At 39.8% G+C, this 27,034-nt stretch overlaps 2 protein-coding genes across 7 annotated transcripts in view; both read left to right on the top strand.

Moving 5' to 3' along the window:
* LOC137194524 (zinc finger protein GLIS1) overlaps window positions 1-10,144 on the top strand; it is a 62,211-nt gene extending 52,067 nt beyond the window's left edge. For all 5 annotated transcript variants that reach the window (XM_067606492.1, XM_067606490.1, XM_067606489.1 and 2 more), the window contains 3 exons: window positions 6,945-7,078; window positions 7,190-7,288; window positions 7,847-10,144. In XM_067606492.1, the coding sequence (XP_067462593.1) occupies window positions 6,945-7,078; window positions 7,190-7,288; window positions 7,847-7,989 (376 nt within the window). In that variant the 3' untranslated portion in view covers window positions 7,990-10,144. The remainder of the gene's footprint in view (window positions 1-6,944; window positions 7,079-7,189; window positions 7,289-7,846) is intronic.
* A 1,705-nt stretch (window positions 10,145-11,849) lies between these two features.
* Window positions 11,850-25,142, top strand: si:ch211-106k21.5 (leucine-rich repeat-containing protein 26). 2 transcript variants are annotated; one of them, XM_067606487.1, is made up of 3 exons: window positions 11,851-12,254; window positions 19,565-19,746; window positions 19,822-25,142. In XM_067606487.1, exon 3 carries the CDS (start codon window positions 19,824-19,826, stop codon window positions 21,045-21,047), a length of 1,224 nt encoding a protein of 407 aa, XP_067462588.1. In that variant the 5' UTR covers window positions 11,851-12,254; window positions 19,565-19,746; window positions 19,822-19,823; the 3' UTR covers window positions 21,048-25,142. The 2 variants fall into 2 exon arrangements, with proteins under 2 accessions (XP_067462587.1, XP_067462588.1); XM_067606486.1 differs by lacking the exon at window positions 19,565-19,746 and having other exon boundaries at window positions 11,850-12,254.
* Window positions 25,143-27,034: the final 1,892 nt, after the last annotated feature.

Genomic DNA, 27,034 nt, shown 5'->3' with positions numbered 1-27,034 from the left:
GTAATGCACATAGTTTCTTGTGAAATTGTCCAGTATTTCCATGAGTTGTTTTCAAATATGCTTTATGTCTTGACAGAGGTGTTAAGATGGGTTTTTCTCACAGAACACAAATTCAAACCTATAAAAGGATGAGCTTGAAGTTTCATTGTTGACATGGGAAATGGAAGTTTGAAGAGAAATTCTTAGCACAAGGGTCCACTTACTGGAAAACTTTTTTTAAAGCTCTTAGCCACATTTCGTGATGTAAATTCTGTGGAAAATTTCTAGTAAGTGAACCTTGGGCTAAGAATTGTTTTGTAAAATTTTAGAAAGGATGTTAGTAAAGTAATATTGTAATAAAAATGCATTTTATTATTATTCATGTATTTCTGTGTTGTTCAGAGTTTGAAAATCCTGGAAAAGGGGGGTGGGGATTGTGGGGGTGTGGGGGTGTGCAATGTGGCTTCATGGTCTACTTGGCACTGGAAGGGGACGGAGTAGATTGGTGGATGGCTGAGGAGATGACTTACTGCAAGCACACAGTGCAAGTGAGCACGTAGGCACGAGTGTCACAGTCCATGGAAGGCTTGGGAGGAACAGGATCAGGAACAGGGTTAACATGAAATTTCCACCTGAAGAAAGCCACTCCTTGGGAAACCTCAGGAATCCACTTCCAGATGGCAGTGAGGAGCTTAAAAAAGTCTGGCTCTTCATTTAGGAAAACGTCTCTCGATACACCAAAATCCTCCCAAGTGTATGGCAGGCTGAGCAGGTGAATGTCTGCTGGGTTCATGTTGTTGGCCAAATCGTACTGTTATGATCAGAAAAGGTGGACTCAAACACAGACACAGACAATGGAATCAAGTAATATAAAAAGGGGTTTATTGCAGGAATAAAGGGGAATGAGGATGGCAAGCAAGGCAGAAGGTAAAGAGGTGATGGTGGATGGCAGAGCTGAGCTGAGCTGGATGGTGGATGGCAGAGCTGAGCTGAGCAGAACAGGTGGACGAGGGAGTGAGCGTGACTGCCTGAGGATAAGCTCGGGGGTTTAGCAAGCAAGTAGGCGATGCAGGCAGGCAGGCTGGGGGACCGGAGGATAGTGATCCTGGAAGCACAAGGAAACACATTAACTACAGGTAACCTACCCCTGCAGCAGGAAGACTGTTCAGACACCCCTTGATGCCTTTCACAGAAATGATGTGCAGGTTCTTGGCACCTGTGTTGTCAGCGCAGCCTCCAGAGGAACCAGGCTTGTCAGGGTGGTCTCTATGGAAGTCCCGGATGGAGGGGGTCCAAGATGAGCTGACCGGATATCCAGCTGCATTCCTCTGGGCTGTATCCCTCTCAGTTAACCAGATACTGGTACCCACGGCCTAGGCGGTGTATGTCCAACAGCTCCCAGACAGTATAGGCTGGGTGATCGTCAATAATTTGGAACGGCTGGAGGGCACAATGGACTGGTTTCAACTGGGAGACATGGAAGGTGGGAGGCAACTTGAGTTTAACGACGAAGGTTATTGATGATCCAGTATATCTCATAAGGTACAATGTATTGGGGTGTTAGTTTTCTGGATTCAGTTTAAAAGGATATCTTTGGAGGAAAGCCAAACTTGTAGTAGTTGTAGGAGTTGGGTGCTGGAGTCCGGTGACAGTCAGCATTGAGCTCAGAATAGCAGAGCAGGCATCCTTCCACACCTTGCAACAACAGTGAAGATGGGCCTGGATCGAGGGTATAGCGATTTCATCCTCCTGAGCACGGAACGGAGGTGAATGATAACCTAGAGAGCATTCAAAGGGTGACATACCTGTGGCAGCACTGGACATGAAATTGTGAGTGTATTCAATCCAGGGAAGATGATTACTCCAGAAGGTGTTCTAAGCTGTGACCAGAGACAATGTCAATTGGGATCCCATGGAGTCAGATGAGGTTGTGGACCAGGAGGTCGGCGGTTTCTGAGGCTGTGGGGAGTTTGAGTAGGGGCACAAAATGCACAGCCTTTGAAAATCTGTCTACAATGGTATGTATGATGGTGTCACCTTGAGATGGTGGGAGTCTGATTAAAATGGCAAGGCTAATGTGGCTCCATGGCTGACTTGGCACTGGAAGGGGACAGAGTAGGCCAGTGGATAGGTGTTGAGATGACTTACTGTGAGCACACACAGTGCAAGTGAGCATGAAGGCATGGAAATGCCTATTCAGAAGGGACTAAGTTCGACTGATACCAGGATGACAGGTGAACCGGAAGGTGTGAACCCATTGGAGGACCTGTGAGCAGACAGAATCAGGCATAAAAAGACAGTTATCAGGATGTTTAAGTGGGTCCAGTTGAGTTCTTTGGTTTTCCTTGACAAGGGATTCAATTTCCCAAGTCACTGTGGCCACCATGCACAGGGAGGAAAGAATGGTGTCTGGTTTGGCTGGATTGTTGTCAGGGACAAACTGTTGGGAGAGGGCATCAAGCTTGATGTTTCTGGAAACGGGTAGGCAAGTGAGAGTGAAACTAAATCATCCGAAGAACAGGCTTGATGGGAATTGAGTTGTTTCGTGGTCTGGATGTAGGCCAGGTTCGTGATCCATCCAAATGATAAATGGGTGTTAAGCTCCCTCCAGCCAGTGTCTCCATTCTACCACAGCAAGCTTGATTGAGTTCCCTGTTTCCTACATCATAGTTCCGCTCAGTGGGGGACAATTGGTGGGAGAAGAATGCACAGGGTTGGAGTTTCTGAGTGCTGGGAAAGAACAGCTCCAACCTCTGTATTTGAAGCATCAACCTCCCTCCATGATGAACTGATGTGAAGGGTCTAGGTGGACGAGGACATGTGCTGATGTAAAGTGTCTCTTTAGCTCGGTTAGGGCAGCATCTGCCTCAGGGGTCCAGGAATAGGGGGTAGCTGAAGATGTGAGTTGGGTAAGAGACACGGCCACACAGCTTTAGTCTCTGATGAACCTTCTGTAAAGGTTAGTGAAGCCCAGACACTGCTGGAGTTGTTTCAGGGATGTGGGTATGGGCCACTCTGCCACTGCCTGATTTAGGCATTTTTTATGTTTTATGTATTATTTCACTTACCCACAACCCAAAAACAGTTTTAATGCAGTAAATGACCCCAATACAGAGTGTTTTGTGTTGTTATATTGCTGTTATTTCATTTACTATGAACATGGAAGTGCTTCATTTGGAAAGACGCATGTAACACTACACAAAAAGATGTTATTTGGATAAACTGACCACATATTGGGAATCTAAATGGTAACTTTCTTGCTTGAAAAAATATTAACAAGTGACATATTAACAGTCCTACAGCACCCTGTTCACTAGTTGGCACATGTGAAACTTTACGGACCTTGCACAAGTTGATGTTCTCAGTTTCGGAGCCTCCTTGTGAGACATTTCAGTTGGTAAATGTGTTTTTTTAAAACTTATTTCAGGGCTGTGCTCATGCTGGGTCTCACAGAGGGTGGGCTGTGCTCGGGGCTGCACTTTAGTCCCACTGAGAGGCTGTGTGTGGACATGACTGTAAACACTCCCTCATGACGTAATAGAAAACTGTTTGCACCGAATCATTTTGAAAGAGCAACAGCCAATGGGGAAACTCCAACACTCTGCCGTCCGACCAATGGTGTAACTTCATCACTCAGTCAGTCAGTGACGGACAGACATTGGGGGTTATAGGGCTGGCCCATGGCCGGTCCAGCCAAAAACACACTCGTGAAAATTTGCCCTGACACAACAACTGTTCTAAAAGTAAAAATTTCACCTGAATTTCTTGACTTGAGGAGATGATGTTTAGGGGTAAACTAAAGTTCTTTAAGGTCACCAAACAAAGACTTGCTTTAGTCATTCAAATGTCCTTTAATTTGAGGTTCAGGTAACAGTTTGGCTGTGTGGGTGTGTTTTCAGGACATAAATCTGTAGTTTGCCTTGATGCAGCATCTCTTGGCCTCAATCACCTCAAACCGTGCAGCCAGAGCTTCCATGAAGCTATGCACAATCTGTCCATTGACGTCTCTTTATAGAGACTGAGGATGTCATAGAATCCCACTGGTGCCCGCAGTACACGACGGCCTGCCAAAGCCAATACCAGACAAGCACTTGTTTTTCCCTCAAATGACTTAGCGAGACGTTAAACACGTGAAAGTAAATGATCTTTGCTTCACGGCGCAGCCGGCATCAAACTCTGACCTCATAGCCAGGCGTGTGTTTACTCTGGCTGAGTTGAGCCTTTTCAACTTCTTTTAATTATTTAATACTTGAGGCCTGCATTAAGGCTTGTCCATCAGCGTGTATTTGTGATGTGCAGTGTTTGTGTGTTTTGCGGTTGAGGGGGGATGAAGAGCTGGATTGGCTTTTTGGAGCGGCGTGTCCATCAGATACAGGCACACTAAACGGGATGGCTCTCACACAGAAACGCTGTTATACAATTTGAAGGAAAGAGAGGTAATGAAGTTTACTTTACAGAAGCTCCGAGTGACATCGGATCACCCCCTTTAACTGAAATGTTTGACATGTCCACACATTTTTGTATTTACCGTATCTTTAACATGCAATAAGTGTACTCTAGTTTCTTTAAGTACTGGATTGGTAGTGCCTTAGATCACATTAAATCTCCATCTGTATGACACACATTCAACATGATCCACTGTGATCCAGTAAATCTATATCACAGAAATACTGCAGCAGCTTTTCTTCCGCCAAAACTGAAAACAGATTGTGTGCACAAGCTGGCACCTTTGGTAAACCTACTCATCCCCTCCCCTGATCCAGTCCAAGTGTGCTGCTATTAAAAAGCAGCCATGGATTAAGGCAGGGTTGCATACAGTATAATGTGCATATAAACATAAGATCTTAAATTCTGCAAGCAGGATTCCTCTCATTCCAGATATAAGGAGAACAGCTGGCTGTAGTTAGTTAGAAAGAAAAAAAAGTGAGCGATGAAGGGGTTTAGCGGGTAAAATACGATCAGAGAAACAGTTTTCTGAGGTTGTGCTGACAGCCGCTCCCTCAGGCTTGGGCTCTCTATTAAGCTCATGCATCTTAGAAGTTTGGGCACACCAGCCACAGAACGACAGATCAACCCAGCAGGTCTATGCATGGCACGGCTCAGACATCTCAGCTATGTTGTTGCAGCGTCGCAAGAATGTAAGCCGTGGAACAGACGTGGTTGTTTATAGATAAGGTCAGCTCTGATGGTTCTGGGGCCACCGAGGGGAATCCAGAGAAGTGTTGAATTCTTGTGGCTCACAGTCATCGCAGCAAAGCTGCACATTCATTTCAACAGTCGTACTATATCAAAGCCCACTTTGTTTACATAATCTTATACAAAGCCTGGTCTTTATTACCTTGGGAAGCCACAGCCATCTGTAAGTTATATCAGTTTGGGTTTCAAAAAGTCCTTCTGATTAATTTTGGCTTTTATTGTGTTTCTCTGCTGAAAGCAGAGACTGTTAAATTAAATCTAATAGCATTTGACATGGGAAATGGGTAATAAAGAGACCTGGGGATGATAAATGATATATATGTAAAGAAATCTCCAAACATTTCCTTTTTTTATAGCTGGTCAAATGCGAATATAGAAGGCACATGGGCCAGCAGCCATCAGTATCTCTGATAAGGCCTGGCTTGTTTATGAAGCCCACTAAAATCCTTGCAGCAGAAACCAAGGCCATTTGGCTCTCTGGGGACCAATATGCTACAGTTCATCATCCAGGAGAGTTCTCAAGCCCACATGAAATGCTGAGAGTGAGCTCTTTGAAGCGGGGGGGAGAGGGGGGGGGGTTTCAAATACCATACTGGGGGTTTTCAGCTGCATATCTCCTTGGAGAGAGATTCAGCTGCTTTTCTTTCTTCTTGTCGACTTGGCTTCACTGACTCACTCGTTTCCATGTTGAGTCAGAGTGTTTGTGCTCAGTCAGCACATTCTTGCAGTGTCGCGATGGATACAGCTCCGCACAGAGCCCCCCCCCCTTCTCGCCCCCAGGTGGAAACGCTTCCCTATATAAAGTGAAGTGTTTATGCACGAGTTTGTGTATTTACATGATCGTGCCTGATAACACAGCTGCCGCCGCACTGCCAGCTGATGGTTATCTGCATAAAAAAAACTTGATTTAATGTGAGATTTGTGTTTAAGTTTAGTGTAGACAGATTGGAAAAAGATGTTGCTTAGTTTAAACTGACCCCAAACTGTGAAGAATAGTGTTTACTTCTAAAATTAATGATTTAAATTTAAATGAATAAAACTAAGGTTATAGAATTACCTTAAAAGACAAAAAGGTGCAAGATGACTGAGAAAACAGTTAGAGTTAAAGTCTGTTCTGATGATAACATTACATTTTATTTAAATTTTGTTTTGAAATTGTTTGATCTCTCACAGCTGCTACATTACTAATAATGTGATCACCAACATCATTTTTCCGTAAGTGTTCTTGGCTCAGCAGTGGAGCTCAGACATTCTTGTGGTGAAGCTGATGAAGCCTAAGAAGCACTGATGTACGTCTCTGTGTGACAGAAACCTTAAACAGGTCAGGAGGAGCGAAGTTTAAGCCAACTGGAAGAAAACGAAAACAAAGATGTTATAAAAATGCAACAGTGTTGTGTCGGCCTCATCGCTCCTCCAGATATTTTCATTTTCTTTCATCCACCCAAGAAAAAGAAGACAGCCACTTTTAAATCTTCAAGTTTAAGTACAGTTTTTTGAACTTGTCCAGCTGCTGGCTGTAGCTTCATATTTAGTATCCAGACATGAGTGTTGGATCAATCTATCATCTCAATTTCTGAAAAACAAGCAAATAAGCATATTCCCCCCAAATTTGGTAGACTCTTCTCTCTCTCTTCACAGTAAAATGTGAATTAATCAAGTTTAAACATTCATCATCATAGTATACTGTATATCATGTTACTTTTTACTCACATAAATGTTCGTGTTGGCATAAGGAAAAGTAATTAAGCTACCTGATATTGTATTAACAGGACCAGACCGACATCGTTGTTCATGTCCGCTGACGTCAGCCCAGTGAGCTCCTCATCAGACAGAACAGACGTCCGACTGCAGGGCTACCACAAAAACTACAGCCACCAACAGCAAGTGTTCTCACAGCAGCAAGGTACTGACAGCGTCCACTGAACGCCAGCAGCCTCGTATCATTTTGACGTTTACTGCCTGTCTTTTTTGAGTTGTTCTTGACATGCATCATTTCCTCTTTTGCTTCTCCAAGGCTGTTTGTATGGAGAAGGAAAAGTGGTTCAACCAGCCAGCGATGGAGGCTTTGAAGCCACTGGTTATTTCACAAACTCTTCCACCTCTCACTCTACAGGTAAAGTAAAAAGTTTGTAATAACAAAGTTACTACAAAAAATAAATAATAATGCTTAAATTCATCACTTTGTAGTGATTTGTTGGATTGTATTTAGGAGGGGATGCCCTGCATAATACTGTGACATTATTATTAGTGGATGTGTGCTGTGCTGTCTTGTGCATATTTAATATGTTGTGTATATAATTATATAATAATTATAATACATAATTAATTTTTAACCTGTTACCAGGGACAACAGATGAATGTTTGCCCTCTAGGTGAACCCTGGCTCATTAGTGATGTCAAATAATCTAATAAAATACAGAATAAAAAATAAACAAGACACTCTGAGAATTATTAAATACATTAAATATCTACCATCAGAAAATCTAAAATAATGCTAAATGACAACTTATAAGGAAAAGTAATGTGCTTAGAACAAATTTAACAAACAGATAAAGAGACGCTAATTGGAAATAAACACATACAATGATTAAAGTGACCAAAATAACTGGGAGCATATTCTCATTTACATGCATAGAAAAATAATTTTTTAAAATTATCCATTTTCTTTCAGGGTTTGACTTGTTGCAGGACCTCCAGGGCCAGGCAGGGGGCGGTTACTCCATGTCTCCTTGCCCAGACGACAACTTCCTCTTCCAGGCAGGAGGTGTCGACCGCTGCCTCAATCAGATCTACTCCATCTACCTGGACTCATGATGGCAACCCAGAACCAAAAAACAAAATCAGAATCGCTTTGTTTTCCCAAGAACAAAATGCAGCATGTATGATGTACTGTACGACAGCAGACAATCACACCAACAATATACTGTATACTCAAGGCTGACGTCAGCTTTTTTCTTCTTGACATATGTGATAAATGTGCCAATGGGAGCTTTAACAGTACAAACAAATTAAAAATTTCCAGCGGGGCAGAGCTGTTTGGTCAAATTATAAATAGCAGTGACTTTTTTATTCAGAGATGAACACAGCATTGGTGATCTGGATAGAATGAGCTATGAGCTTTATCTGCTAGTTTGATCTTTTGAAAGGTCAGGTAACTGGCTCTCCAGCTCTGCCACTGATGTTAAAACTCAACCAATGAGGTTATTTCTGCTTCCTCAGCAGCTTTTCCTCCAAGAAATGTTAAAACGACAATCTTTTTCCAAATGGGATCCTATACGGCAGTGGTTCCCAACATGGGATCAAATCATAAGTGCCACAATGTAACAAGAAGATACCAAAGAACAAAACAACACAGTTCTGCTTCAAAAGTATAACAAAATTATAGAAATTCTTTCTGACTTTTCTCTAATTGTTGCTTTTTTTCTTTAAAAATTGGATTGGTTTTCTCTTCTATTGGCCTAAACAGCAATATAAAGGAAACAATCTGAGTGTTAGAAAAGAATAACACTCTTTGGTTGAAATGCTCACAACTCATACAAATATGTAACCTGTGACAGAGGTTCACAAGATGACACAGCTTTATTTTAAGGTGTCACAGACCAAAAATGGTTGGGAAGCGTTGTGTTATAGTGGATGAAAAGTTGCACTTAACCATTCTGTTTAAAACACTTAGATCAGTAGTTTGACATTTTGGTAAATACGCTATTTTACTTTCTCGCCGGGAGTTAGATGAGAAGATTTCTTGTGTCTGTATGATAAATGTGAAGCTACCGCCAGCAGCTGGTTAGCTAATCTTAGCATAAACACTGGAAACAGAGGAAAGCAGCTTGCCCGTCTCTGTCCACAAGTTAACAAAATCCACCTTCCAGCACTACTAAAGCTCACTAATTAACATGTTATAGCTGGTTTGTTTAATACACACAAAAAACAATGTCCAAAAAATGACAATAAGACTCAAGGACGTCACTGCACTTGGCCAAGAAATAATCTGCCACCTCATAAACTCCAACCTGTTGTATTTACGCTTCAATTTTTGTTCAGATTTTAAAAAACAAACTATATTTAACATATTAATTACAGTAATGAACTTTAGAGCTGCTGGTGGCTGGATTTTGTTAATTTTGGGCAGAGCCAGATGAGGTTTTTCTATTTCCAGTCTTTATGCTGAGATAAGATAACTTGGTGCCTTCTGGTTACCATATAGACATGTGAGTGGTATCGATCTTATTAAGTCTTGGCAATAAAGCGAATACACGTATCACCCATAATGTCAAACTATTCCTTTGAGGTTCTAGTTTATTAGCAGCAGCCAAAATACCTTGTAACTTAAGTGTCATTAAGCATCCTTCAACTGCTTGTTAATTTACTTTGTGCTGTAGTGCAGCTGCACAAGAAGAAACTGCAGTAAACTGTAGCAGTGCTGCCCCCAAGTGTCTGAATGACTGTATATAAATACTGTACAGTGTATATACAGTCTGTGGTGCAGAGTGGATCAATGTAAAAGACTCCTGGGACTAATAAACTGACACGCAAAACAAAACAAAACAAAACAAAAAAAAAAACTGCACTAAAATGTATTGCTTCCTCAGTCGTGGACTGAGAGCTGCCAACAAAAGGCTGACATACATTTTCGCTAATGTTTGTAATCTAACAAAGATCAACACAGTAGCATAATCATTTTTTTTTTTTTTTAATATTGTCTTTTTTGTTGCTTCAGCCAGTGCCTTTATGTTTGTTGTATAGTTTCTATCAGTGTTATATTCAGTGAGAGGGAGGTGTGCATTGTTTACAACAAGTTCTCTGCACTCTTTTCTGTCTCATCAGAGACTTTAAGAAAATGACCAACCAGAAAATGTTTACACTGATTTTGTAGCAATTCAGAGATTTCTTATTATTGTCATTGAACAGTGTAAAGACTGTATAAAAATGCACCTGTATTTTATATCTAAATAAAAAAAATCTGTTTGTATGTGTTCTTGTTTGGTGTTCTTGTTTGTTAAATGTGTGAATGTGTGAGCCTGATGAATGCCGGTTAACAAACAAACACTGCCATCTGTTGGTCATATGGACATAAGAGCGCGCGCACACACACACACACACACACACACACACACACAACAGACAGCTTAAAGAAGTGTTAGAAGCCTCCATCACACCTGTCTGTGAGGTAGAAAGCTATATGTCAACTGTTTGCACTTGTGTCACATTCAGCTTGTTGAGTGACATCTTCAGGTTGAGATGCTGTTCTACAAATAAACAAAAACTCTGATCAGTCCGCTAAGACTTTATAAAACAATTTCAACACAAGATGATGCTTCCTTAATCTGCGCTGAGTAATAGTTTTGACGCAAATATTGACTTGAATCACAGTTCCTTTGAAAATGTCACAACTTCTGTTGTTGTTTTTGACAAGTTCTGATCTCTTTTGTCTTCATGTGTTGGGTAATTTGTGAGGGTAATTTAGTCTTGTGATACTGAATCTGATCAAATCTACAATTTTTGGATAATTTGTAATGACTTTCATGTTGAAAGTCTACGTGGAGGCCAAAATCCACAGTGTGTCCACACAGTCATTGTGTTCAAAGATGCATTTAAAAGTTGATCTGAAGCTTATATGAGTCTTCAGCTGTCTGAGTTAATTATATCAAGTGGATATCTGACACATTTACAGTTTTTTTAGCATCAAATTCCCTCTTTGTGTTTCGTCAGTGTTGACCTGACTATTAATTTGGACAGCTGAAGCTTCATATTAGCTTCAGATAGACTTGTAAATACATTTTTGCACAGGAGGACTGTGGATTTTGTCCCCCATCATTTACATTGTAAGTGCTTTATGAAGGGATCTTATAATGGTCAGTATGAAAAGGAGGATGATTACGACAAGAAAAAAACTATTTCAATGTTCATTTGGGCTCCTGACTGTTGTTTTAAGGCAGACTTGAAAAACTGTGAACTTCTCCTTTAAGGTAACCTGTTTAACTGCTATGACTAAGATCTTTAAAGATAATTTGTGATATCTATGTATTTTGACGATCTATGATCTAACCTGGTTAAACATGATCCCATGTGGTCACATGTCATCTAGTTTCATCACATGAAAACACGCTAATATCATAAATAGATTGGGGTGTTGCTGGACGTGAAGCAGTCTCTCTCTTTGTCAGCTTGGATGTGATACTTGACCTGCTCGACCAAACACACTGTCATCACATACACCGACACACCACTGCAGGCCGGCTAGTGCAAATACACAAAAAGAGGCATAAAACATATTAACAGATACATACAGTACATATGCACAGAGATCCACATTAATGAGTACAGGTTCAGTGTATTTGTGCCTTAAAATCCTCAGTTTAGATTCAGATTTGTTCTCTGGTTATAGATTATGAGGTTTTTTTTACTTTTATCTTTCACTTCAGTTCAAAATTTTACCTTTACCTCTTTAAATAGGCCTACAGGCACAGATTGATCACAGAGGGCTTTACAGGTAATTCAGCTTCACTCAGTCAAACTGACACTGAGGAGTGAAAGGGACATGTGGACCCTCATCCCCAGAGGAAGTTAGGCTCTTCATGTTAAACCAGTTTTATGAGAGTTCAACCACCAGATGGCGCTGTGTCACCACAGAGCTTCAGCAGGTCAGTTAAACTTTGTGCTGAGCTCAGAGGATCAAACCTGTCAGAGTTAAACACATTATACCTGAACACTGTGTATGAATAAACATTATTAGCACCCTCCCACAGACACAAACACATTAATCGCTTCTCTCTATTAACACACACAGGTACACACACACACACACACACACACACACACACACACACACACACACACATAGACACACACACATACACACTTTACACACAAAACACTGGAGGCCGTCTTTCCACATTCCGCTCGGAGGAAGACACACCCTCAGATCCGGAGGAGGAGAGGTTCAGCCGGGCCAGTTGAAGGGATGCAGAGAGAGAAGAGACGCTTTCTGTGGGTCCTGTTTGGATCCTGAATAAGAGTTTCAGGGTCTCATGAGCTTCTGACAAAGAGCAACAGGTGGCCAACAGACATGGAAATCAGAGGTGAGTGGAAACGTTTTTGTTTTTTTTTACGTGTATGAGCTGCTTTTTCATATCTCAAACAGGTGTACATTCATGTTTTGAGAAGTCTACCTCTCTTTTTAATTTCAGAAACACCATGTTTTTTTTGTAATTAACAGTTTGCATTTTGCATACGTGCAGTAGGAACTTTATTATGACGTTATGACGTTTATGCAGGGCTGTTGTCAGATTTCAGTCATTTTGAAGTGATGGGTGCAAGTCCTCTCCACGTGCATCCCCACGTCCCTAAACATTTAATTTATTATTAAAAAGGCACCTAAAAAGTGCATAAAACATCAAATTATTTTCTATTTATTCAGTCAACAATTAATTTAGTTTTTGTTCATTTTATTTACCGTCATGCTGAATTCTGAATCCTAAATGTTGCCTATTTTTAAGACAACAAGTCTCAAAATAATGTGTAACTTTCACTAAATTCCCAGAAAATATATAAACAACATGTCCTCTTTGTTCTCAGTGGTGCTGCAGCTGCAGCCCTGGTTTTACATACATATATTTTATGATGAGAGAGGAGAATGGAGGCCGTTATTTCAGAGGAAGCTCTGCTGCCAGAGAGGATGTAGCAACTCACATTGTTAGTGAGTGAGATCATGCAGATTTAAACCTTCTCGCTGGACACACACACACCCAAGAAAATCCTCTATTTGGATGAAGGAAGGGCCTTAACGCTGAGACTCTGTGATGGTCAACTTGTGTTTGTTGTTTGTGGGTAATTTCAAAATCCGAAGATCAACTCAGGTGTCAATATTTAGGGATAATGTTTGCTTGACAGAAACCTAAAGAAACCTCAAACAAGGCAGATCTCCTCACTCTGACCTTTAGCCTGTTTCTGTTATCAGACTGAGATGGGAATTTTGACTCTTCATGTCTAATGGATTAAGTTATCTTAACTGATGAATGCATGGAATTAGCAACTCATACAAAAAGCCTCACTTCATCTTAACTTAGCGTGTATAAAGGTGTGAACATTTGCAGCAAAGCATCCAAATTTAAGCAAATTATTAGCTATTTGCAACCACACAAACCTGAATATTTTCCTTTTCCTGTTTGCAGTGAGAGAGGTTTTAATATGTCATCTGTTGATAGCCATCAGTTAGAACAAAAGGTTTTCTCAGTGCAGTGCAGCATGCAAATAATTAGAGTTGTAACATAGGAAATGCTGCATACTATAAACACGGAGCCCTACAGGGGTTTATTTCACATAAAATAGATTTGAGATTATTATTGACACAGACACAGACACACACACAGTTGAGCTATTATCGCCCTGATCTTCAATTCAGCAGATGGTTTTCATTCTTGTTTTATCTCATCTTCACATATTTTGTCCCTTTTTCTCTCTGTAAAGCATTTGGTGATTTTTAAAGGAATAGTTCAACATTTCTTGTCGAGACTTAAATGGGAAGATCTCACACTCACACACTCACTCACATGTCTGTACAGTAAATATGAAGCTACAGCTGGTTAGCGTAGCTCAGCATAAAGACTGGGAACAAGGGGAAACAGCTAGCCTGGGGCTGTCTCTAACAACATACCTCCATCTTTGTTTAATCTGGACAGAAACTGAAGTGGTTTTCTGGCACCTCTTCACCTACTTCTAAGGTGCATTTCCCTATTTTCTCTTCTCCGTGCACCAGTTGCCACGCAACCAGCAGTCACTCCAGGAAGTCACAGCCAACAAATAGTCCAACACATAACCCCCATAAAACAGTGAACTGTTGAATCGTTGTTTGATTCTTGTTCGAATTAAACAGATACAACCAGTGGTGGAAAAAGTACTCAGACCCTTTACTTAAGACTCACTGAAGAAGAAATTCTGCTACATTGGATTCATTTTCCAACTTTTCTCTCATCTTTTTGTTTTTGTGAAATATTAGAGCTTTGGGTTTTATTTATTTGAAACAAAGTTTAGAGGGGCTAACAACTTATAGACATCTGAAACATGATGAGACACAACTACACACTGATTTTATTTGAAGTTTGGGAAACTCTGGTTTAATCTTAAATAATACAGCATAATTAAGAAGCTTATCTTATTTTATGTAAAATTTTAATGAAAAGCAACTGAGGGTTATATTTCCATCTGAATTGTAGTGGAGTAGAAGTACAAAGTAGCAGAAAATTTATATACTCAAGTAAAGTACAAGTAAGTAAGTCAGTAAAATTGTACTTAAATATATGCCTACTTACTTGCTTTCCACCACTAGTTACAGCATGTCGATTAGTGAGCTTTTAGGTGCTGGTAGGTGCATTTTGGACAGAGCCAGGCTCACTGTTTCCCCCTGTTTCCAGTGATTGTGCTAAGCTAAGCTAACTGGCTGCTGGCTGTAGCTTCATATTGACTGTACAGACGTGAGAGTCAATCCTCTCATCTAACTCTTGGTGAGAAAGCAAACATTTCCCAAAAGCCAAACTATTTGTTTATATTTAAGGGTTCTTTATAAATAAATCTGACCAAAGATGATTTATGAATAAATAAATGCTTTATAATGAGGCCTCACTGTCAAAATCAACCAATCAGCATCAAAGAACAAGTAAAATAATATATATTTGAATTCAAGTGATTTTTTTTTCAAAGAATATTACACTACTATTTAAGTGTGTTGTTTTACTCTTAAATCCCTTTGAAATACATTATAATTCATTAATCATTAATATAATATTCATTAATATAAAACTCTCTTCTCTACAACAGAGTTCACATGATCTCTGATGGTGCTTTTTGCTATTTGAATTCAAACTGTCACCTTCAACTATATCCACTAATTGGCCTTTTACCTGAAGCTAATGAAATGAGGACATTGGAAACATGTCCACAGTGTTCAGCAGGAAGTTTTGAATTCTCAGCAGTGCTGGAAGGTTTTCAATGTCAGGGTGATTTTTTTTTTATTTTTATCTATGCTGAATGAATTCCAGCACTCTGCTGTGTAGTTAAAGATCAAAAACTCTTATCTATAAGTTTGTACTCTGATGTTAATCTACAAGGGCCTTGTTTTGAGTTTTCTTCTCTGTGGAGCTTTTCCTTTAGGCTGTCTTTGCTTCTTCTATTTATTCCAAACTGCACAACTTTATGTGCATCAGAGAGGTTTTTTTCTCAGCAAAGATCTGCCTTGTGAAATACTACTGGCTATATGCTGAATCACTACAGATATAAATCAGTTTGAGCAGCAAACAGATATTTTTTTAATATAAAAATGTCACAGGATGTGGATAAAAATGGGTAAAATATATAGTCCTGAACAGATTACCTCCTCCATACCTGTCATGTCTCACCCTCCGACACTCTGTCAAACACTTAACATGTTGGATATATTAGATCATCTCTACAAGTAACAAAACGTTGCTCTGGGAGCAGAGCGTTTCTTTCCTTTGACACACACTTCCTGGATTTGTTTGAGAGGCTCTGCTGATATTTTAAGTCAAGGCTGAAAATCCAACTCTACTCCTCTTATTTCCAAGTTTATCTTTTTCGTTTGTTTGTGCCTCTTAAAGAGTATATCCCATAGATTTATCACATACAGTCAAGTAAAGTCAGTTTTCTTGTGATGGAGATGCTATTCATATGTATGATGTTTCCTGAGGCTCTGGAGGAGTTTTGTCAACTCTGAGAAAATTATTCGGTTGACGTCACTCGAGTATCTCTGCTTTGATTTGAAGCAGCAGGAATTATGTCCATATTGGACGATTCACATCCATTGCCAATGCTGGAAGTAGTGTGGAGGTCGGGTGGTGGATGGGTGTGTAGTACCAGAGACGGTTTAGAAATGAGATGGCACTCTTAAGAGTCATTTCCTGTATCTGTGTCACCTGGGTTTCACCACTGTCCCGTTCCTTTAGGAGACTAGCGGCAGGTCCTGACTCCATTCACTCCAATGGGAGAAGTGAATGTGAGCACAGATTATGACCGATTCTTTCGCCACATAGTCACCAAAGTAAATATTGGACCCATTTTTCACAAGCCACATATCTTTGAACAGTCTGACATTAAAATGGCATTTTTCAAACAAACAAATCAGGAGAAAATTAACTTTGTTCGAGATGTGTCACTGTCTCAGAAACAAACTCTCAAAAGCATCTTTGGTAGTACGTCTGACTTTCATGCAGGAGACCAGATTTAGTGTTTTTATAAACTATAAAACATTATCTTTCCCTGATGTTAGCCATGTGTTGTAGAGTTAGTTGCCTAACCATACCATAACTATAGTTTATTAGCCGTTACCATGATCTTTTTTAATCTTGACCATACTGTTAGTTGCTATGTACAGATACTGAAGAAAGTGAAGATATTCAAAACATTTGCATTGGACATAAAAAAGCTGTTGTTGAATTTAATCCAGGGTTTACAGAATTGTCCAATATCAACATTCTTGTTTGGTGATATGTTAGGCTTGTAGACAGCACATAAACAGAAACAGAACGCCTACAAATTGGAGGCACTGAGTAAGAAATACGTAGGCGTTTACAAGGAAAGGAGTGTCTGACAAAATAAATCGATTGGTTGTATTATGGGAAATGTAGAGTCCAGTGGTTTAAGGGCTTGACTCATACATACAAGAAGCAAAAAGTCAAGGTGTCTCGACCGTTGCTGTTGGAGACCATTGTGTTGTTAATCTGTTGCTTGCAAGACTCTCAACTTTATGGAAGTGCAATACTAAATTGCTGGAACACCCCTTTAATCTTTGTCTCATAGCAACCTAAGACACAGAACAAGAGGTCTAGGATGAGGTTGTCAGTTAAACAAAGAAACAGTTTATTAGACATGAATAAACACTTAGTCACCTCTTCGTAGGTGAACTCAGAGGACAGATAGGAAAAGGTCCAGAGTGCAACCATAAAGATATTGAGGAGACAGATATCACTTTCACATAAACCTTCATGCCAAAATACAGGGTATAAATACAGTAACAAAACATAAATACTCAAACCCAATATTGACACTAAATGCCCCACTTTCTCCCCAAAAAGCTGAATATATGGACATTAACCAAAAAAAATATGTGGACATGGACCGGTTTTTTCAGCAAAAATATCCAAGTATATTGAGTTTTCCTTGTAGCCACACCTCCTCAGTGTACCCATTATTTTCTACATTAATTGTCTAATTGTTTGGTCTATAAATTGTCAGAAAATAGTGACAAATGCCCATCAGGCCCCAAATAGACTTATATTTAAATGTCTTGTTTTGTCCAAATCACCAGTACAAACCCCCAAAATATTCAGTTTTCTGTCACAGATGACTAAGAAAACCAATAAATAATCACATTTGAGAAGCTGGAACCAGTGGATTCTTTACATATTATCTTAAAAAGTTACTTAACCAATTAGTCAAACAAACAATTGATTGTTCCAATAACTCCAGCAATTGATTAATCAGTTAGAATTGTTGCAATTTCAGCTGTTTTTGTTTCTTTTTGGTCATTAGTTGTGATAAGATTTGTTGGGATTAGTCAATGAATTTGATTTCTGCATCTTTAAAGACTTGCAGTCACGTCTGAAGTCTTTTAATCTCCTTTCTTGCTGGCGTTACAAAGTGCTCTGTGTCATCAGCAGGTAAAGTGAGGTTGATTTGTGGTTAACAACAGTTGTAGATGATCACACAGGCTCCAGCTGACAACGGTGGTCCTGCTTAAACCCTCCACTGGTAATGAATTGGTCCTGTTGTTGGGGAGTTAGCACATTCCTGCTTCCTCACTGTAGAGAAGCTTTCCAGCCCCTATTGTGGTGGATGAGGAAGTCTGATGTCAGGACCAAACACACTCATTCTCCCTCTCTGTCCGCCTCTTCCTGCTTCACATGTAAGTCATTTGGAAGAGACAGGCCTTGTTTACGTCAACCACATATGCTTTTATGTTTAGGCAGCTTCAAGAGTTTTAGGAAGTGATCAGTAATTAGTTGATTTATGTCTCCAAGAGAAAGGTTTCCCATATGTTGTCATGTCACGCTCTCCCAACAAGATACACAGTACAAATGAAACCTGAGATTAAAATAGTCGTAGAGGGGTAATTTCTACTTCATGAAATTACAGTAAAATTCACCTCTGGAGCTTCCTGGACTGTAGTTAAAGAAGCAGCATGTTTGAGGTTGTGGCCACCATGACTCTACCTTTATGGTTCAAGTTATAGGTTGCATTTTTAGCAATGCTAGCAGCTTGGCTCCAGGGATGGTAATGTTGGTCTGTCAGTCGGTCCACCACTTTGGTCCGCACTGAACAGGATCATTGGATAGCTTGTCATGAAATTTTGTACAGACATTTATGTTTCCTGGAGAATAAAGCCTACTAACTTTGGGGATCCCCTGACTTTCCCTCTAGTGCCACCATGAGATTAACATTTGTGATCCAGAGTGAACAATCTGGATATTATTGGATAGGTTACCATGAAATTTGATAGATATATTCAAGGTGCCCAGGCAGTGTATCCAAACCTTTTCCACATGAACGTATATTAAAATTCTTGGTGCCTTTTTTAACTGCATAATTACATCAAAATTAAATGTCCAGATGATTTTGGTGCAAAATTTTTGCAAACGGTTTTTATAATGTACAATATAATTACATTCTTTGCATGCCAGCTTGTAAGCTAGCATACTAAACTTTCCCAGATCAAAAGTACATTTAAAAGGGTAGGGCATCCTTCAATTGCAAGGTGATCATATAAGGGAGGAGAGCTCTTTCACAACAAACATTTTGACTTCGTGACAGGGAAAGCTCAAGTTTAATTGATATCGTTAACGATGACGCAGTTCAAAGTTCTTTACAGGGGAATAAAACAATAAAAAATCATAGATACATTCAGATAACATTGACTGTATTTACACAGTGTTATCGCTCTGTCGCCAGATTTTGGATGAATTTGATAGAAATGGCTGTCTTGGCTGTCACTTCAAAAATCAGTCCAGCTGATAAACTGGCAGCTTGTCAGATAATATGGAGCTAAACCATTAAGCAATTTGTGGAGCAGGAACAGAATAATAAAATGAATTAGTGGGCAGGTAGCCAATGGAGATATTTAAGTGGTATGATTTAATTTTTTTGTCCTATAATCAAGATACAGGTGTCTGCATTTTGAATAAACTGAGGCTACTGAAAGGCTTTTCCAAGATGCAGGTTTATTGAGTAATCAGGATAAATCTTTTAAAAACGGTCCAGATTTGAGTGGGTTTATGTTATCTAGATAACCTACAGACTCCAGCCCTATCATTGAGTAATGTTTGTTCAGCTCCTATCTGCCTTCACGTGAAAGTCGTAGTAGCATCTGTTTCCTCTCCCGCAGCCAAACATTGGACTCCTGATCTCCAATGACCTGTGTCACCATGCCAACTCCTATGATCCTCACAGCAACCAGGAGTCCTCAGAGAAGTTGCTAGGTTTACAAGCCCATTTACATCTCTGTGAGGCTACATAATCTGGATCCCCCCCAGCACTGAGAGAGACAGAGAGAGTCCAGGAAGGCAGGTAGGGCTGAGAAAAAGACATGATGAAGTTACATTTTCTGAGCTGTTCTGTCTTTTACTTTATTTTGTGTTTCAGAGATGGTTTACGAGTCGGGTGTCCTGCTGCTTTTCACATTGCTGGTGAAGACGAGACTCGTGGGTGGATGTGTTTGTCCAGCAGCCACTGTCTTGTCCCAGTTTCCCTCTGAGGTGTCTGCTGGCGCCTGCTGCCTGAACTACTCTGGCTCTGCTTTCAGCCATGTGCGTTGGTCTGTGTTTACCAATGAGACAAACATAGAGATACTTGATCTCTCCAACTGTAATATCACTTCTGTTGATATGCATGGCAAAGTGGCCTCTACGCTGCAGAAGGTTTACTTAGATCATAACAGACTAACAACATTGCCAAGGGAGTTTCTGGCCAGCCAACCTAGCCTGATGGAGGTGGATCTGAGTGGAAACCTGCTTCAGGAGCTTCCTGAGGGCTTTCTTCAGGACTCGGACAACCTCCAGAGGCTTTATCTGCAGGGAAACCAGCTCTGCTTCCTCCCCGGCTCTGTGCTGAAGAAGCCCAGCCTTAAAAGGCTGGAGCTGTATGGAAACCCCTGGGACTGCTCCTGTTTGTTACTGGAGGGCCTGGAAGAAGGCAAGCAGGCTAATAGGACCACCAAGCTGCAGGATCTTGTGGGGAACCTAACCTGTGTCTCTCCCAGGAATCTGGCCGGCAGGGTCGTGTGGTCGGCGAGGCTTAGTGATGTGTGCCGCCCAGCTGGCCTTACCGCGCTCTTCATCGTGCTCCCCCTCCTTATCCTCTCCGCCTTGGTGCTCTGCTGGTGCTGCGGGAGGAAGAGGAAGAAGAAAGAAGCACCTGTGTTCAGCACCTCAAAGAAAAGAGCCTCCAGCTGTAACGGGCAGAAGCATCGCAGCAAGCAGCCACCTGGAGCAGGTGAGCAGTATAAAGCTGGAGGCGGTGGAAACGAGGGGATCCTGAAGAATCAGCTGCTGCTACGCCCGGCATCCGCCCTCCTGGGCAGCACTAGAGACATCTATGAGGAGGTGGAGATCAAGCTGGGCTCCGTGGAGTCTCTTCCTCGAGCCTCCTCCTGCTGTTCCAGCACCACGGAGGGGAGGCAGGGCTCCCAGGAGCCCGACAGAGCCAGCAAGACGGAGCTGGACACAGTCAGTGTGACAGAAGTGATGAAAGACTCAGCTGACAGGGAGAAAGCTTACATGACCCAGTCCACTGAGTACTACAGCCTGGTGCCAGGTATCGAACTGGAGGACTCGGACCACGGCGAGTATGAGAACGTTGACCTCTCATGACACCATCTCAACAGACTAGATTGACATTTTGGGAAATACATTTATTTGCATTCTTGCTGAGAGTTACAAGAAAAGATCTTTACTACTCTCATGTGTGTGTGTCCCTAAAAACCTTCTTGTTAAACTGAGGGATGGATTTTACATGAACACATTTTCTGCTGATTTTGTTATTTCAAAAAAGAGGGTTTTTTTGTATTTTTGGTTTGAAGGGGGTTAGACTCAGATGGAAAAAGGAGGTTGTCTCGTACTTCTATGCACCAATCACAATTTGGCAACATTTAAATTATAACAATAATAAAATAATAATACATTTAATTTGTACCACACTTTTCATTCATAGTAAATCTTTAAGTACTACAACATAGAGAAAATAATTAGAGTTAAGATGAAAAAGGCTTCCTGAATAGAAATGTGATGACAGCTGTTGGTTGTTGCATTATGCAGGGAGGACACTGTCAATTAATCTGATCAAAACACACCCAAACACTCAATGTCAATATGTGGTTTTACAGGGAATTATATGCTGTAACTATTTCTCATCAAACAACAGCCTAAAGCTGAGAATTCCCAGAGTGTCTTGAGTTTGACGCCGCATAGAAGTGCTGGATAAACTATTGTTTGTCAACAGACAAACAGTATAAAACTCCTTTTTCCATTTCTGTTTATGTACAAATTAAACAAACGAGATACAACTTGTTAATTTGAGAGTTAATTTGTGAGTGTTGGAAGGCAGATTTTTAACTATGGGCGGTCAGGCTAGCTGTTTCCCTCTGTTTCCAGTCTTTATGCTAAGCTAAGCTAATCATCTCCTGACTCCAGCTCCATAATCTTCTCATTTCATTATCGGCAATGAATAAGCATATTTCCTAAAAGTTATTCCTTTAAAAGCACTGAAGAGAGACAGTATGTGTGTGTGTGTTATCTACTGACACAGAGACAGTGTGGTTCAACCACTGTAGTATCACAATGTAAGAGGAAGTGATTTAATCCGGAGCTTTTCCTGTGGGACCTGAGGAACGCAGTGACGGTTTGAAAGGGAGGCCCACTTTTTTTTTTCTCTCTGGAAAAAACTAGCAATTTTAAAGACACAATAGCACAAAGACGTTTATTTTATTTAATGCTGCACTCCATGCAAATGTACACTTAATACTGTTTTCAAGCCTATTACAAAAGCAATACACATTTTTGAGTTACTGTATGTTTTGCTTGCTTACTCAGTCCCTCTGGGAGGTTTTTTTTGTGATTATTGCAGCCAAAAATGCTTGATTTTGCAGTGCTATTCTCAAAAATTGCGATACAATTTGTTATGTTTTATGTGCTCTTTTTGTGGTAAAATTGCAGGAATTGGGGAAAATAATGTGACAATTGGTCCAAATCACAAGCAGTCTGTTGCTTTGACCATTTCATGTGGAAAAGTTGTGATAATTTAGCAATATTGCGGAGATTTCTTGAATTTGAGTTTATTATTGAGATCGCAAAATTGCAATTTCCTGGAGGGACTGGTTATTCTAAGTCATGCAAGCTTTTGTATGTACTTTCCTTTGCCTCACCCATGTGTGATTGTTATATGCATTCCACTTATTATTTCGCATACATGATGTTCTGGATGAGACTCTTTCACTTGAAGCTGCGCAACCAGAAATGTAGGTGCTGAACAATGACTAATCCCATTGCAACGCTCACGGTTAATTCATTGCGAAACGTGGAATGTAAAGCTTAGATGAGAAGTCTAAATTTATATTGTCAAGCGCATGAAAGGATACTTACTCTTGTGTGCTTTCCGTCACATACTAAAATGTGCACATAGGTTGGAAAATGCCATAGCAGTCAGATCTAAATGCTGATGAATGCTGGTTTAAGATAAAAATCTCTGTAGTGCCGGTTCAGTAAACTGAGATATAGTGCACTTCTGAGCAGCGGTGCTACAACATAATGACACTGGAGAGGAGACCTACTGTACACAAAAGACAACACTGAACATTGGGGTCATCATGAAGGGGCAGAGACTCGATCGTTATCTAAGAAGTGGAAAACAGACAGACGTCTCACTTCTCACACTTGTTGGCTTTGAATACTAATTGGTTCATGTTCAGTGAGAGTGGGAGCAGCGAAGGGTGTGGAACTTCCTGGAATGAAAAAAAAAATTGAGGCATATTTTCCAGACGGGTTTTCACATATTTTCCATCAAAGCTTTATATATCAATGATGTAAGGTTTACTGCTTTCCAAATGCAAATGCCTTTAGGTCAAGACACTCAGAAAAGTGTAGCAAAAACATGATTTTACTGAGATAAATGAGTTTATGATGGATTTTGTAATTTTGTACAGTTTCTGCTCAGACAAAAAACATGAATTCATTGTAAACAGGGCCGTAGCTACAATAAGGAACACTGATGTTATGCCTGCTGTATGCTTTTTTCTTAGTTTTTTTTTTTTTTTTGCGAGGGGGGGTTAATGTGCTGATGTTTTTTTTTCCAACCTGGGAGAATCAAATCCTCTAATTGACTGTTCACTCAATCCCGCCAACCTGTTGCTACGCCTTTCAAGCTTTACCAGGCAGTTCATTGTCATAACAGTGGCAGATTTATCACTCAAAATTCTAATTAATTTTAGAAAAAGCAAAAGCAGGCTTCTCATTTCTACAGTAAGCAGCAACTGTAGATTTTCCCGGCTAAAATGGCAACTGTTCCTACCAGATTTTATCAGGTGTAGTAGTTAGGTTAGCTCATTAAGCTAACATTAGCTCCATGAGTTGGTTAAAATTGCTGGCTCTAGCTGAGTTTTTATGTAACAATCTTCTAAAAGGAGTTAAATATGCACTTAATGGCTACATACATGATTTTGTGCTAAAAGACTGAGGCTAAAGCTAACAGGTTAAAAAAAAAATCAGCATCCTCACCAGTTGATAATCTGAAGAAGACAAGGAAATAATAGTTTGTTTATGTATTTCAGTATAGAGCTAGTTTGTCCAAGTATGTATAATAATAGAATATTTAAGATATGATGCTGTTATTTAACAATCCCTGTTTAGCTGCTTAACAGTATGTTTTACTTTTAACGTTATGAGAGAAAAGGAATCATGTGTTTGGGAAACATGCTGTCTCAGGTAACATTACCAGGTTTGCTGGAGTGTGAACTTCCCCTAAACAAGTAAAAAGCCGTTAGAGATGCTAAGTGCTAACGTTAACTCCTATAGCATCCATTTGCATGGACCAGCGTCCACACAAATACTACACGGTGAACGTGCTAGTGATGAGCAGAGCTTTTTAAAACATAATGTGTAACTAACACCACAAACTATTGTAGATTTTAGTTAGTTTACCATTGAAGCTAATGTTTGTGCAGATTAGCACATTGTTTAATCAATTCTTCACACTTTTTAAAAGGACACTACGTTATCTGCGCTCACTTCAACATGAAATGAGAAATCCAAAACTCAACAGACCTGCCTCGCCTTGTTACAGTTGCTAAGCTATCATTGCATAATCCAAGTTCATGTCATGGGAGCGGTTTAGCGAATAGTCAGTTAAAACCTTATGGCATATATTTTAAAAGCTGATTCCAGTATTTTTAGACTCAATATATTTAAATTTGATTACTTTTGGGGCTGACAAAATAATAAATAACAGCTTCACTATTTCTCCCCTAGAATTTAATTCCTAGCAGTTTGGAGAAGATTTCCTTCTGGGAAATAAAATGTACAGAAAATGTATTATAGTACTATTAAAAGTACTATTAGAGAGATTAATTAACTGAATAAATAAAACAAAAAAATCCAAATAATACTACACATTTAGAGACCTTTTTGATTTATAGTCTAAATGATCTAAGGCTCTATAGCTATGGTCCTGATTATGAAGTTTGAAGTGAAATTAGGTCTCTTTGAGTGTTTGACGGCAGTTTATTTGATCTTAAATGCTGCACTATCAGCTACTAAATAACATCCTGTAAATAAAATGGGAATACTGGTATAATATGTAATAAAAGCACTGACTTTAATTGTTGTGTTTATACGGGCAGATGCACTATCTTTATTGTTTTTTGTATGCAAAATGTTTTAATATTGTTGAAAGAAAAATAAATGCTCTTTTCAAGATCTCTGTTGAGGATTGTTTATAATTATGAACGATAACATCACTAAGAAGTGACAAAGGAAAGAAAAACAAACCGGGTTACTGTATTTTTTGAGAACATGCTCCAGATCTTTTCATTCGAGCCTTTTTCCTGCGGCCCCTCAGCTCTTTCTGCCCTGACAATGACCCAAGTACCTGAAATCCAACTTCTCTTTTGAGCTCTAATTTCACTTCACCGTGGGAAGTTGTAATTACCGCATTGGGTTTCCCAAACGATCAGCACAGAGCTGCCCTCTCTATCCGGGTTCTCAGAGGTCTTAGCCCCGACCAGTAGATCCAGTGGCTGAGGACAGGAAATGACTAGACAGGAAAAAAAAAGTTGTTGGAGTATCCCTGGATGCTAATCTGGGAGCGTGTTTCATCTACATCAAGATCACAGACCCACCATTGTCTTCAGATCTGATACAGAGACCCAAACTGTAAAGTACAAAATCCAGACTTTAGTGAGACAGTTTGAGCTAATATTAGCATAATGTAGTCTTTGGGGTCTGTTTTTGTTTGTTTGTTTGTTTGTTTGTTTGTTTGTGTTGTATGTTGTTGTTTTCATGGGATTTTAAAATATATGCATGGTTGTATGTAAGAGTACGGTTGTATTTTATGTATGAGTATGAATGTTTTGGTGCATATGTGTATGTAGATATATGTTATATTTTTATGATTACAATCATGTATAGATATATTTCTATTTTTATTCATGTCAATTCTGCTTCTATTCAGTCATTAACTGTGAGCATGAATACTAATATATAATATAATATGCCGCTGTGCCATATTTAAGCACAAGAATAGGAACGGAAATGGGAATAAATGTGTTTTACAGACAACAAAATTAAAACCTGCCTCTACAAACAAGAGAAGTGTCATAAAAATAGTGTTACTGACAACGATCCTCACTTTAGTAGATGAGGAGCAGTGTAAATGGACCTACTTGCACATTATTAAATATGTCAGATGTTCTTTTACTGTTTTCTGTCAATAGAAGAGCCTTTGGGTGTCTGTTTATAAGATAAATACAGAGGCAGGCAATGAGGCCTCAGGGCTGAGGCTGCAAACCACGCTGCACATCACAAGAGTGTCATCTAGTGACAGGAACAGGAACTACTATTTGTCACCCAGGCAAACACACCGGAATACTTAATTGTGATAAATGCATAAATCTATTGGTAATAACTGCAGTAAAAGTTGAAGATAAAACCACAGTGAGGCTCATCAGTCCACTGGAGAGAAAAGGGAAGTCCACAATAATCTCCTGTCCGAGGTCTGACGGAGGATAGATGTCCTCATAAATATCCTGTCGGGGGGAGAGCAAACAGAGTTAGGGGATAAAACACGGCTGGAGAAGAGAGTCTGATTTACAGTGAACTGCTGTAACGATGTGAAACGCAAACATGTGAGTCCAGCACTGCAGCCAATGACAAAAGCAGAGAGACAATTGGGATGGACGGTCTGACAGGTCTGTATCACTGTAAAGACGTTTGTACTGGTGTTATCACAGGCACTGAGGGGACAGTAAATAACGCTGAAAAGCCTCTGCTGTGCAATCAATGTGTGTGTCTTCTATTTGATTTTCTACGGCGAGGCATCAGATTCACCTAGATAACTGTAAAGGACATGTTAACAGACATATTGTGGATTCATGTTAATATCAAAATACTGTTTTCTACCTTCTTAATATTATTTATTTAACCAGGAAACCTGACTGAGATTAAAAATCTCTTTTAGCGTCCTGGCCAAGATAGTAGCACTGTATAGAAAATAAAACATACAGGTTTCAAAACACAGACTTACAGTGAATTAGATTTTAAAAAAATAAAGAGAATAATGAATTGTTTAATTCACAAAGCATATATGAGCA

This window comes from Thunnus thynnus, chromosome 12, assembly GCF_963924715.1.
Source record: "Thunnus thynnus chromosome 12, fThuThy2.1, whole genome shotgun sequence".
NCBI classification, from domain to species: Eukaryota; Metazoa; Chordata; class Actinopteri; order Scombriformes; family Scombridae; genus Thunnus; species Thunnus thynnus.
This window is presented reverse-complemented; position numbering and strand designations above follow the sequence as displayed.